Source organism: Anas platyrhynchos, chromosome 9 (genome assembly GCF_047663525.1).
Source record: "Anas platyrhynchos isolate ZD024472 breed Pekin duck chromosome 9, IASCAAS_PekinDuck_T2T, whole genome shotgun sequence".
Taxonomy (NCBI): Eukaryota; Metazoa; Chordata; class Aves; order Anseriformes; family Anatidae; genus Anas; species Anas platyrhynchos.
The window spans coordinates 8,661,897-8,675,402 of NC_092595.1; the positions used below are offsets into that span (position 1 = coordinate 8,661,897).

The 13,506-nt window shown below is 36.9% G+C and overlaps 1 protein-coding gene across 12 annotated transcripts in view; it reads left to right on the forward strand.

Moving 5' to 3' along the window:
• The window catches only part of ATP11B (ATPase phospholipid transporting 11B (putative)), a 62,467-nt gene extending 50,026 nt beyond the window's left edge, over nucleotides 1-12,441 (forward strand). For 2 of the 12 annotated variants that reach the window (XR_005268041.2, XM_038183906.2), the window contains 3 exons: nucleotides 3,251-3,384; nucleotides 9,946-10,019; nucleotides 11,370-12,441. Coding sequence is in view for 11 of the 12 variants with exons in the window: in XM_038183906.2 (XP_038039834.2) it covers nucleotides 3,251-3,384; nucleotides 9,946-9,979 (168 nt within the window). In the remaining variant the exon portion in view is untranslated. Of the gene's footprint in view, nucleotides 1-560; nucleotides 684-3,250; nucleotides 8,108-9,945 lie in introns of those variants that run through there. The other 10 variants (XM_038183904.2, XM_038183905.2, XM_027464666.3 and 7 more) reach the window with 6 other exon arrangements.
• The last annotated feature ends 1,065 nt before the right edge of the window (nucleotides 12,442-13,506 follow it).

The following is a 13,506-nucleotide window of genomic DNA, read 5'->3' on the forward strand; positions in this document are numbered from 1 at the left end:
AGGGAGTTAAGTTGCAACTTAATTGTGGATTAGCAATAGCTTTATCATATACCTTCTTAAATGGCCATATGGCATCAGACACGTTGGTAGTTAGCACCTGGGCTCAGGAAAATACCCTGCAATATTTGTACCTTGATGTGCGTGGTTAAATACATTTCCTGTTCAGCAAAGTCCCAACTGCGTATTTCAATGTGATTACATGTTTGGTTGAAATGTCTGTTGTGTCGCATATCGAACACCTTGTAGTAAGATGAACAAATTGAAATGATCCTTCCTGTTGGAAAAGGACAACTAAACCTCAATCTGAAAATTTGAAATAAATGTTAGACTTAGTTTCCCCTTCTGCAGTCTGTGGTGCACAAAAAGACCAAACTTTTCTAATACTTGTGCACTGATAAACCATGTGTTTTACCAATTAACTTGAAAAAATTGCCTCTTCCATGTAAATGTGCCCTGTTCTCTCAAGAACAAATCTGTAAAATGAAGGTTCATGTGGTAACTGTTTTAAAGCAATGCAAGCGTGGTGCTTTATAAGATCTGTTGCTTTTCTGTCCTTCTAGATGGAAGAAGATAAGGGTTCAGTCAGCTCAGCATGTGACTTTGCTGAAAGCAAGCACAGAGGGGAGGACAATAGGCAACTGCTAGATCCATCTAGCCTACAGGACAGTTCTTACGTTCACTAGGTAGTACTCCCACTCTACCCTACTGTGTGTGTATATATATTTATAAATATCATTTTATAGACAGTCATGAAGCCATCTCCAAGACGCAAGTTTTCTCGTAGATACCAGAAATGTGGGTATCGCAGTATGTGGGTCTGATTTTCTTTATCAAACCAAATCACTCTTTAATTCAGCATTTCAACTATGTTTTTCATTTATTACATGAAATGATCTGTTATAATACCTGTTCTGTTATGGTGATCCCAGATCTTACCTTCTGAAAAGACTCTGTTTGCAGCCCAAATGTGAATAATACCGGATATTTCTCTGTGTGTATTGATTTTGTAAGCATTGGCTCACCTCCCTTTTATCTCTTGAGGGTATGTTTCATGTCTTTGGAGATGATTATGCTCTGCTGCCTTACGATGCCATATTTTACTTTGCTATAGACCTATGATTGTAACTCTCTGCCACAGAGAGAAAAGTGGGAAGAGCTCTTTAGCATAATATAAATATCTTCCGTCCATACAGTGGGCATAGATATTAAAACCCATGTTCTCCAGGCAGTGATACCCAACATATGTACACATAAAATAGAGTTTATGTTGTGTCCTTAATGCATGACCAGTGTTACTTTACACTTAGATGTGAATTTGATAGAACATAACTGTTTTGTGCAGGCTTACGTAAGGTCAGATCTATTGTTTTTTTAAAAGGATAATATTAACTTCTCCGTAAATAATGGTTCAAGTATGAGCCCAGCTTTTAGTTAGCCTCTAACTTGAGAGGAACGAAGGAGATTCTACTGCAGAGGAGTGACCATGCCTCCAAATCCAGAACTGAAGGTTCCCTCCTTGAGAGCTAGTTTGCATGACTCCTGGTTCTTCTTTATGCCAGTCTTTTAATAACGTCAAGGACTGCTCTGTGTCAGGACTTTTGAAATCTTCAGTGGAGGAATGTTCAGAGTTTGTCTTGCTGTTAACACAACAGTGAAGATCATGGTGTGGCAGGGAGCTTGCTTGCTGACCTCCTGCTAGGAATTGCTTCTGCTCTGTGTAATTTCTTGTCTAATACTCTGTCAGCACAATAAGAAATTGCCGTGAAGGTTGTACTTGCTTTCAGTGCAATGCTGTAAATTATGCTGTTCCTCGTCATGGTATCTTCTGTGACAGCACAGTTGTGAACTGTACTTGGATTTCTTGGATTTCCAAAAGTCTCCTGTTTCTTTTGGCTGCTTGTTCATTCTGGAAAAGGAGTTGTTCTGTTAGGAAGCTGTAATCTGTCCAAGTTGCCTGGGTTTTAGGGGATTAGGAAGGAATGTGTCTGCTCATAGTCGATGTGTCTGCTCAGAGAAACTGTTCTCTGAGAAACTCTGAGGTGTTAGTACCGGGCGAGAATGGGTGGCATGAAAGAAATTGGGTTTGGAAACCAAAGTCTTTCAGACAACAGTCATTTACTTTCAGTCACATGGTGAAAAGAAGGGGAACGTTCTTAAAACTGAGCTGTGCCCTGCCATAGGTTAAGCTGACTTCTCATGGGTTTCCTCATTCACAGGTGCCTGAGAGTGAGGTAAGAATAATGGGTGCTTAAAATCAGCCTGTATGTTTGGCAGTTGTTTGACAGGATGCTCTCATGTAGACTTTTTAAGTAAAATCAGAAAGAATCCCTACACTCCGCTTTTCCTTTTGGAAAGAATGCTAAAATCAGATTTGAATATTCTCTATCCAATGGTGCTAAGTTTCAGTTGTTTTTCACTTGTGTTGCAGTTGACTAGTGTTCAAAAATAATAGGGGGGGAGTACAGCAGTAGATGGAATTTACCTTTAACGCATACATCTCCATGTAACTTTCATTTTGTTTATGTCCTTTTCTCATTATGCTAAGAATGAACAATAGGAAGTTTGTTATACTAATGCTGAATTGCTCTTCGTACTGACGTAAGCTTGACTAAACCTTTTTAGCATCCGTCTGATTCGTATCTAGAGATTTTCATAAAACTAGGGATTTGCTTTTGTTCCTTGCAAAGGCAAAGATGTGTGTACATCCTGTTGTGATAGGATCTAAATTATTATTGGAAGTTGCATTCTATGCTTCTTAAGGAATAATTAATACTTACAATCACATTGCTGCACTTTATTTCGTAGCCTTGATTTGAAGCTTTCTCTTAATAGATTTTGCTTAAAAAATACACCTGCAGATTGTATAAATTGTTGTACCTCTACTGAGGTTAATCAAGGCTGGACAGTTTAAACTGCATGATGCTCTGCTCCAGAAATTCATTATAGCTGTAATACAGAAAATTGCTAACCAGTTTATTTTTATCATTAAGCACAAATGGTGTTATACAGTTTCCATATGCTCAGCGAGGCTGTGTTTTAAACCTTGGGAACATCAAATAATAATGTTTATAGGCCTTGGGAAGGGAAATGGTGAACAGCATTGTAGTTCTTCAGTAAGATTGAAAAATATTCAACACATTAACTTCAAGAAAACCTGCCTTTCCTAAGTGATTTCTGATAACATCTTTATTGCTAGAATTTACAAATACTAATTTTATTTATTTATTTTTTTTATGTTTCATCCTTCCAGCTTACTGAGACAAGTTCAGGTATCAACTGCTTGGACTCCATGTGCTGCTTCTCAGATGGGGAAACAGCATGCACATCTGTTAGAAGAATGCTGGAACGACTAATGGGAAGATGTAGTCCAACCCGGGTCAACAGGTGTGGAATTTCTCTCAATAGCCTTTGCTGCAGACGATTCTCCTATAAACTGGAACCTGATGAGCCTGCAGCTATAGATGTCTAACAAACCAGCTGCAGGTTTTGTTTATTTAAGTAGGAAATGCAACACTTTATTGTATTTTATTCATCCTCAAAGATAAGTTTCTTTCTTCTTTTTGAGTGCTTTCTTTTGGGATGGGGAGGGGGAAAAACGGTTTTCAAAAAATTTCTGTTAAAATGTTTAGTTTGGCTTAGTAGTTCTTGCATTGTATCTATCATAATTTCTCTTGATTTTTTTTTGTACATTCTTCTCTTTAGATAATCAAGCCTCGCTGCTGCTTTTATTCTCCTGTTTTATGATTTTTTGCCTTCACGAATCAGGAGTTGTTTGTAAAGTCAAAAGACTTTTCCCCTTGGTTCTTGATGTACAACCTCCAAATATTTACCTTGGAGCTTGAATTACTCCTGAAGATATAGAAAAGGCTCACACCCCCTCCTTGAATATAACTTTATTGTTATAAGGAAAGTCTTTAATCTTGCAGCCATTGATTGATATGGAGATTAAATATTTTTGTAGTATAACTTTTATAATCTATTTCTAAAATCAGTGTAATTGACAGAACAGAGCCATCAGGTTCTAAGAATTTTAAACGTTTTTTAAGTTCTAGAAGGTTTATTGTCAAAATCATGTGTGCCATTCCAAAGTATGTGCTAAATAAATCTTTTCCTTCACAAACCACATGTAAAATAAACCGCTGTGGGATAAAAGCACGTTACAGTAATCAAATCCTTCTGAGGAGCGATACTGTTCTTGCAGTGAGCAAAACTGTGAGGGGAAAAAAGCTCTTACTAAATCTGCTCGTGTGCCATCTCCCCGTTTCCAAATAGAGAGGGCTGTCTTACAAACACGGAAATATTTGGGGGTAGAAATACAAATGGTCTTTTGTACATCGTGATCTCAATCCCTGAATGATACCATGGTCCTTCATTGGTCAAAAGGCAAACCTGAAAAAGTTGCACTTCATGCATTTTCAAGGAAACTCATTCTGTATTTGACACTTTGTCTCTTTTCGTTAAAGGTCATGATATCATTCGTTCAGTATGAAATCTCGTGTGGGTAATTTTCACTGACAAGCTTTGTCAGTTCTGATTTTGCCTTTAGGTATTGACGTGATATGTAGTACATCCCCGTTCTGAACTCTTGTGTTGAACGCCATGTCTGTGGTTTCAGTTGGTTTCTCATTTGGCTTGCTTATGAAATTTACTCAGCATTTCTACAAATCTAGGGTATGATTATGCAAAATGTTTCATTCCATATGAAAAATGAACTGTTATGATAAGTACATTTTTAATTAAATTCTTGCTGTATAGAAGGCGGGCATGATGTGTAAAATAAACGATTTAATAGAATTCTTAATCTACAAGATGAGCATTTAATTGGTCTAAAAATCAACATCTTGGTGGTATTTGCTCTAAGGTCTTGTGGCTTTTTTTGTTATTTTGTTTCTTTTTTTGGTGTTTTTTCACCACTTCTCTGTAAAACTGTGCTTTACAAATGAAACATTTCTCGTGCTATTTTTTTCATTTATTGTTATCTAAATAGAGCAGATTTTTTGGTTAACATTTGCTTTAGTAATGTGTAATTTTACAAGGTAGGTATTCTGTTTCTGCAATGTATTTACACTTTTACCGTTTCCTTTTTTCACGCAGTTTGATTTTCTTTAACTTAAAAATATTTATTGAAGATGAATCATATTTGACAGAATATTAAGCATTTTTTGAAGATTGCTTTTTCTCAGCTTTCGTGTCTGCTTACCTCGTGATTTTCAAATGAAGTTACAGCTAGCTAAGTAACTTCTGAATTGTTAGAACACCGAAGTTAGTATTACGCTTATTGATTATGCAAAACTATAGTGGTGCCGCACTAGGGCTTGAAGCTCCGTAGCTTTTGCTTTTGCCTCTGGTTGAAATTTCTTTGAACCACTTTGTCATTTCACTTAATTTTCTGTAAAGTAGAACTACAAAGAAAACTTTTTATTTCAGTCTTTTCTCCAGTGACTTCAGTTGCATCCACAGCAACATCACTTAAAACCTAGTCTAAAAATCGAGACTGTTTACATTCTTCCCTTACACTTGCCTTATAATATGTGAAAGTCTTTGTTTATTTCTTAATGTACTAATTGCTTTGATCACATATGGCAGGTGTAAGTTAAGAAATCCTGAAGGTACAGTTAGAAAAGCTATTTGGTGATTTAAAAATGCTTGTAAATTTTCTTGAGCTGCTTTCATTGTGCTTAATAGCTGATGTCTTAGATCACACAGTCACAAGTTAGACAGCCTCTTGCATACTTATGCTATATAAAGCAGCTTCATATTCAACCAGGAGACAGCAGCAAATTGTAAGCATGCTGTGGAATGATGAGCAAAATTTTAAATAATATTGATGTAGATAGATTGTGTTGTATTTTGTGCTCCTGATACTCTGTCAAATATGATAACTGAACATGAAATCAAATACGGTATCAAATTTTGATAGAAACGTTGATGAATCAAAGTTGTGCAAATGCTTGGAGTAGAGGGCTACAGGAATTCAGTACTTACTGCTTGTAAAACATATTCAAGAAGTATTTTCTATAGTTTCATTCACTATAAAATGTGTGGTGTAGTATGATGAAATGCATTTTTGTCTGTCTGTTCCATTAAATTGTCTGTCAGTTTGTCAGTCACTAAAATATTAGGAATGCTGGATCACATACATTCTTGTACAGTAGGGCTCATTAATGTGTTGTTGGCTCTGCCATTAGTAGTACTTGTGTAGCACTGCATGTAACAGTTCTAAAGAAACAGCAGATTTCTGACAGAGGAAAATTTGGAGGATAAGTTTGTTATACTTGGATTTCTTGCATTCCAACCCTTTATTTTTCAGCTTTTCATGTACAGTCATATAATATTTTTCAACCAGAAACAACGGCCCCTCTAAAGTGTTTCTTCTCCAAAAGCAGTAATCCATCCGTGAGAGAGAGATGTTGCAAGATCACTTCTGAATCAAGAGTCATAACATGTTAGATATTTTTCCCGATGTCTTAAATTTTAACTTAAATTTAACAGTAAGGGTTGAAATAAACTCATGGCTGCAGATAAGGTTTTGCCCACCCGTAACTTGAGACAGCACGGGTGTTTAATGTTAGAACAGCAATCTACTGGCATGCTGTGGTTAGCTGTGCTTACCACAAGGCTTTACTAGAATGACTTCAGGCAATCAAACCGTAGCGTTCAAAGTGCCTGTACTTACATGTGCGACATTTGTGAGGCACAGTACTAAAACTAGTTGGAAAGCTGGCCAATAAATATAAACTTCTGGTCATTTCAGTTTAAAGCAGTGAAAATGTCTGTAGCTGAGATTACCTTTCTAGCAGGCATGGAATTTTTAATTAAATAGTTGGCTCTATTAACTATAGTGTACTTTCAAACGTTTAAATGAATTGCAGCTTTTTACATAAAACTAATAGATCAGTCTTTTAAAGAGCTTCATTTGCCTCATCTCCTAACATTTTTTCTTTGCTTTCATAGACTTTGCGCCTTGCCTCTAGATTTTAAATTCCCAGTCAGCCAAACTTTTCTTTTATTGTTACTTTAGATCATGGAGTTCATCGGATCCCTTCTATGCCAACGACAGAAGCATCTTGACTCTCTCCACAATGGACTCATCCACTTGTTAACAGGGACATTTGTAAATGCCATGTGGAAGCCATGTGGTGCTCACATACCTATAGTAGGTTCTGAAGTGAGTTCAATGCTGCATCCCTGCCCTAGACAGGACTATAGCATGACTTAAAGACAAACTGTGGCTTGTCTTGTGGCCTAGCATAACAGTCATATGGACTGTAATTGCTTCCAATAGTTTTTCTAATTATATCCACAAGTTGCTAAATAATTTTTGTAAGGAATACGTTTACCTCTGACCATTTAATCTTTTTTGTTACCATGTTAGCAGATTGGAATCTTGTATTTGATACTTGAGACACTGATGTAACACAGCAACAAAATCTTTCTTCTCCCAAATCCAAACGATTCAATAGAACTGAATTTGCAAAATGAAACTTTAATAAAGTTGCATTTTTCATGATGACCGTTCACTTTACATACACACACTCACACACTCATTTTGAACCTGTTTCTTACAGATGCTGTCTTAACGGTTTTCACATCACTCTTGTTATTTCCATGGGTGGTTACTACAGTGTATTAGCACTCAATACTTTTCAGAGTGAAATACAATTCAAATATTTATGGTGGTGTATGAATAGCAATGTGTTAGTCATCACTGAAAAGCAGCTAGTTTACAGATCAGTAATTTGGAATTGTAAGGGGTGTAACAGTTCACTTTTCTTGAAGTACAATTCAGAAGCCAGTCATCTTTTCTAATGCTCTGTGTTTTGTTATAACAATTCACGAATTTGACATGGAAAATTGAGAAAGAAATTGTGTATTGTGCAGGTGTCTCACTAGCATAAATTTTTTGAATGAGTAATTCTTTTATCGTTGGGGAATCTTTGCATGTTTTCTTTTTCATGTATTTATATTTGGTCATGTTGTACTTCAAAGATGCAATTAATGCTTAATTATCTTCATATATCTAAAGGATCTGAGACATTGGTGGCAATGTTTTGATACCTAAGTATGCCAATAAAAACAGATTGCACAGATGCAACTTTGAATGGTACATCGTGCAGGTACTTTTTTTTTCCCCTCCCCTCTTCTCTCACCAGTGTAAGTGTGTCTGGATGTTTGGGGCTGTGTAGCAACATTTGCCTCTTCATTCTGCTAAGATGGCTAAGCTTACTAGTTGTCTTAAACGTGGGAGGTAAAATGGAGGTGCTGCCACTAGAGATATAATAGAGCATTGTCTTAGGTAGGCTTCAGGTAGAGGCCAGTAAAAATGCTGCTGCTTCTGGATGCTTGTTTGGGAATCCAGTTTGGAGTCAGTCTCTGATACTGAAGAAGTCCCATCAATATTGTAAAAATCTTCCTTGTCAGACAGCAAAAGATTAAATATATATATTCTTTATGGAATAAACTGTAAATTGAACAGACTGTAAATAGCACCTGTAAGTAGTGTCTATGCAAACCTGTTAAGCTTCAGTTAAGCCTAAATATGGACAAAAACAGCATTAGCTGCTGTATGAGTTTTCGCTGTTGGCTAAAGCGCTGTCTCCCAAGCAAATTCTGTGGCAGAAACATCTTGATGTGATGTCCTAGTGGGGCCAGGGAGGGGTGTAATCCCTCTTGTTCCGATCATCCCAAATTCTCCCAAGTTCAGTGAGCTGCAGGTGAGGTCCAGTTCTCCTTGTGTCATGTTTTGGATGTTCCTTAACCTATAAACAGGTCTGCTATTAATTCTTCTAGTTCATGGCTTTAACTGGTGTTAGTTCAGTTCTCGTGGAACTTTATCTTTGCATTAAGGACTGGCAGCTTCATTCTAAACTGAAGGCTGCAGACACTACTAGATTTTCAAGTTTTCATTGTTAAAGGCAATGTTTTTTAGTACATTGTCATTGCAACCTTGTTTTGGAACTTGTAGTGACTTGAACATGCAAGATATGAGGTTTTCATCCTGCTGGTATTAGACCAAGATCAGTTCACAACTAGAAGCCATAAATAAGTTATGACATGAGGAAAGAAACAGGAAATTTTCCTTTTAAATAAGTAAGTATTTAATTAGTGTTCATAGTACATATTTGTATCATGCCTTTGACTGTCTAAGTGCAGTGCATGAAGCTTTTAGCTGTATACTAGATCCCTACATTGAATGTCCAGATGGTTAAGAAATAACTGAACATAGTCTCGCATACCACATGTAATGGGCATTAACATGCAATGTTGCTAACAGCATATACTTCAAGACCTGGTTCCTGTGCAGATATGCATTAAACTCCTTGCTGCCTCTCCCTTCCCTGAGAAAATTTTTATGCAGATATGCTATATATATATATATTTGGATTTCATCTACTCCTGTAGCTTTATTTACATTTCATATATATACTATTAATTATTTTCCAAATAATGATGTTCTTAATGACTTCTTGTTCTGAGCCAGTCTTCTAGCTGCCATGAGTATCCAGGAAATAAGAATGTTTTAGATTATTCTAACAGATCTCTGCTGTTTAGCTGTATCTTTTATGTCTGAACCACCATGTTGAACTTCTCAGAAGTATTTGTTTGTCCATGTCAGCCATAGCATCCAGTCGGTTTGTCTGACCATCTTAGGCCTCATTACCTCATCAGTATGCGTGGTTAGCGTATTGTGTATTGAAATATAAACTGTGGTTAACTTTGTACAGAAAGTCAGAGGCTTTGATAAACAACCCCACTCCAAGCATTTAGATTGGTTCAAGCTCTGTACATAAATAGATTTTGGCTTTTACCATACAAATATGTTAATTATATTTGCTCAAAAGAAGCACAGCCCTGTATTTGAAGAATAATTTACGTTCATTATGTGTTTCTTTAAAACCTTCCATCTCCTCTTCTCCCTTTCCCCCCTACTTTCCCTTTTCTCAGTGTTTGTAAGGTTACCGAAGAAACATGCATTTAAACAATTCAGGAAGAATTTAAGAATCCATCTGTCCGCCAAGGTATATTTTTCTATTTGCAGTAAATCTAAATCAGTAATGTCTCATTTAATGAGTGTAGAATTGGTTCGTACAAGACCACAGGTTTTGGTCTGACAGCTGTTTTGAAGGGAGGAATTGACCATGTGTTTGTAAGTACATCACAGCTAATTTGAAATTGCTTTTACTGAAAGATGAAATAATCTGTGTATTCCTTTGACAGTTAAAATGTATAAAACACTCACTGTGCAGTGCGTACACTGTAGAAGTCTTCACAAAGAAGTTTAAACAAAATGCAACTTACTCAATTTAATGATAGAATTAATCTCTCTGATTTAGAATTAACAGATGAGGAAGAATTGGCCATAGAGAAGAAATTGTAGAATTATCTCTTGGCCTGAAATCCGTAACATATGGCAGGAAAGCCTACAGTAGACAGTCCAGTAAATAAGAGTGGTGTTTGTCACCTTACTATGCAGTGTCTTTGAAGGAGCACCTTCTCCATTTGCCACCCTGATAACTGATTTGAATTCTCAGCATTTTTTTTCCTGTTCTGTGAAAAGCGAGGTGGTGGTGTTTATAGTTACCAACATAGTTACCAAACTTACGCTTTATAAAGGGCGCAGTGAAAAGATGGAAAAAAAAATATATATATATATTCTATATGTTTTCTAAGGCTATGGGGGAAGAGGGTACAAAAAAACACAAAGGAGAAAATGCTGAGAACTTCAGCTTTACCTTTTCATAATGATTTGTTTTCTAATGCAAAAGATTATTTAAGAAAAGATTATGCAACTTAGAATGAATATTAGGCAACTATAATTTCTTACCAGGAACCTTTAGTAATACTTCCAAACACTTTTTTTTAATGACTAACTTCTATATTGGAGAAAAAAAAATCATTTTCTAGTGTTAGAAATGTCTCAAAGCTGTTCAGTCAGTAGTTAAATTATTTTTAAGTTTCATCTGACGTGTCTAGACTTATTAATATTAGTGATGTTGGTGAAATTCAGGGTCCAAAAGTGCATAATCGTGCATAACCATTTTTTAGACTATGTTAGTCTCTTGCTGTAGAATAATTGATAGCTATGACACCATTGTAACTGCACCTGCTGCTGCATTGTTACACAAAACACTTTTTAAAAATGGTAATACATTCCTAGAGCTGAGTGAACCGTTTGTCAGGGAAACAAAAACTAATTTTAGATTTTTCTCCTAAATTATTTCCTATTTAGACTTTCTTCTTTGCAGATTTTCTTTGGTGATTCTTTTATTGTCAGTTGTTTTGTATGTTCTTTGCCTCTGCTATTTGCTTCCAGTGGCATGATTTGTCTGGTTTCTGAGCTGTATTTGAATGACTCAATTTATAAACAGGAGGAGGAAAGATTGGCTGCGCGTGGCTGTATCAGCTCTTGCCATCGATCATCTTAGACAGACATTTGCATCAGTAGTTGCAAGGCTTCTGCTTTCCACAGATTTTTCTACTGCTCGTAGAGATGCCAGAAATAACTTAGAGAGACCCTGTCTGCTGCCCAAGCTTCTGTGGCTTTCGTTAAAAGGAATATTCTCATCACTGAAGTATTCACCTTGCTCTAGTTGTTGCCATGTTATGTTGTTTTACAGTAAGTATATAAAATTGTCATCATTAGAGATAAGACTTTTTTGTTGTTGTTGTTTCTTTCTGGTTTGTCTAACTGCATGGACAAGAATAAAAATCTGAGGGGCCATGGGCAAAAGGTGTCTATGTAATGTTAAACGGGAAGAGACGAAAAATACTGTAGCTTAGACCATAAAGTGTGACTTGCCTGAAAGAAGCCCTACAATACACCTAAATGTGCTATGGTGTAGATTAATTTTTCCTCAGCAGATTTAAAGGGAAGTGTTTGTTTATGAGCCAAGTCCAGTCATTCTTAGCCTTTCTGCATTTCTGCCATGAGTTAAAAGATAAAAGCTAACTATTTTCCTTTTTCCTCAACTGTATGGATTAAAACGAGGATCGTTTTCAGGTACAAAGAGGATGGCATTTGCTAACTACAGCAAAGAATAGATTTTTAAAATTTCCAGTTATGGTTACATTGGAGACTTCAGTTCTTATGCACAATTTAAAATAACAAGCCAGCTAGACTCCTGTTCTGTTAGGGGAGTGTGATAAATTTTTTTTAAGAAAAAAAATCTGAATTATAGCTTTGTGAGGAACATTTGATGGTACACTTTTAACAATGTTGATCCTTAATTTTAGACAAATAAGGGGCATTGACAACTGGAAACTAGCAATAATAAGTACAAAGATTTTTGGGACCTCTGACACTGTGGCTGCCTCATGTTCTTTTTTTTTTTTTTGATTCTCTGACAGCGCGTCAATGTTTATTGTACAGCTCGGGCAGTAGAAGTTGTTTAAAAAATGATTTATGGAAATTATATTTATTAAATAAACCTTTCACTTCTAGCTGGGTCATTGTTTTAATTACATACCTGCGTACATACATGCAGGTCACAGCCAGAGCCCTCGCCGCACTCAGGTGAACAGAGCAGTGACCACAGTGACCACTGCTGCTGCTTCAGGAGCTGTGCTGGCCATGGCTGGACTGCGCCTCCACAGCTGCCAGGCTCAGCAGGTTGGCCCCTGGGTTCAGGCTCCCCAGCTGCTGTGAGGCCCTGAAGCAACACCCCTGTGCCAGCTGCTGGTACAGCCCCACCACCTGTGCATGCGTTGTGAGCGCACCTCCCACCTGGCACCAGCTGTGCAACAAGGAGCTTACCCGGAGAGTTGCTCAGCCATGGGCTTCCCCCAGGCGCTTCGTGCCCATTTCTTCTGCAGCAAAATAAGCTGTGCACTTGGCCAACACAGTGTGGCCTTGTCCTCTCCCCACACAACATACACATACATGTGTGCTCTCAGCCTTGGGTTCTTGAACAGTTTCCTAATTTGACTTAAGAGTTGTTCTGACACCTGCCAGTTGTCCTTTGAACTTTTAATGGAAGAAAGGTTTGTCATTTTATACTCTGCAGACAATAGAATTGAGTTTAAAACACAGCTTAATCTGAATATTTTACTTGCCAACTTATTTTTTAAATTACCTTGGGAACTGCAATAAATAGAGGGTAGGTTGTTGGCAGAACATCCAGCAGCAGGGAGGTAAATTTCTCCCCCCTTTTAAGTGTCCAGACTTGGGCTTGACTGACAGGTGTCTGTTCAGGGACCAAAACTCTTGGAGTTTACTCATGCAGCTACTGTCCCCTGTTGTCAACAAACCATTCAGCTGAGTATTACAAAGCAAGAGCCTATTTCTGATAGGTAAGATAACAATTTCATCAACAACTAAATGGTTTGGTTACGTCTTTGAGAGCTCAAAGGACTGAATAGCAGCAAGTATTAAAAAAACACAGGCAGTATACCAAACTCGAATAAAATCTCCAGAGACTTCTAGCACCATTATTTAAATAAAGTGTGAATGACAAAAGTTTATTAAATGTATTCTTAAAAAAATTATATCTTTCTTAAATAAGGAGT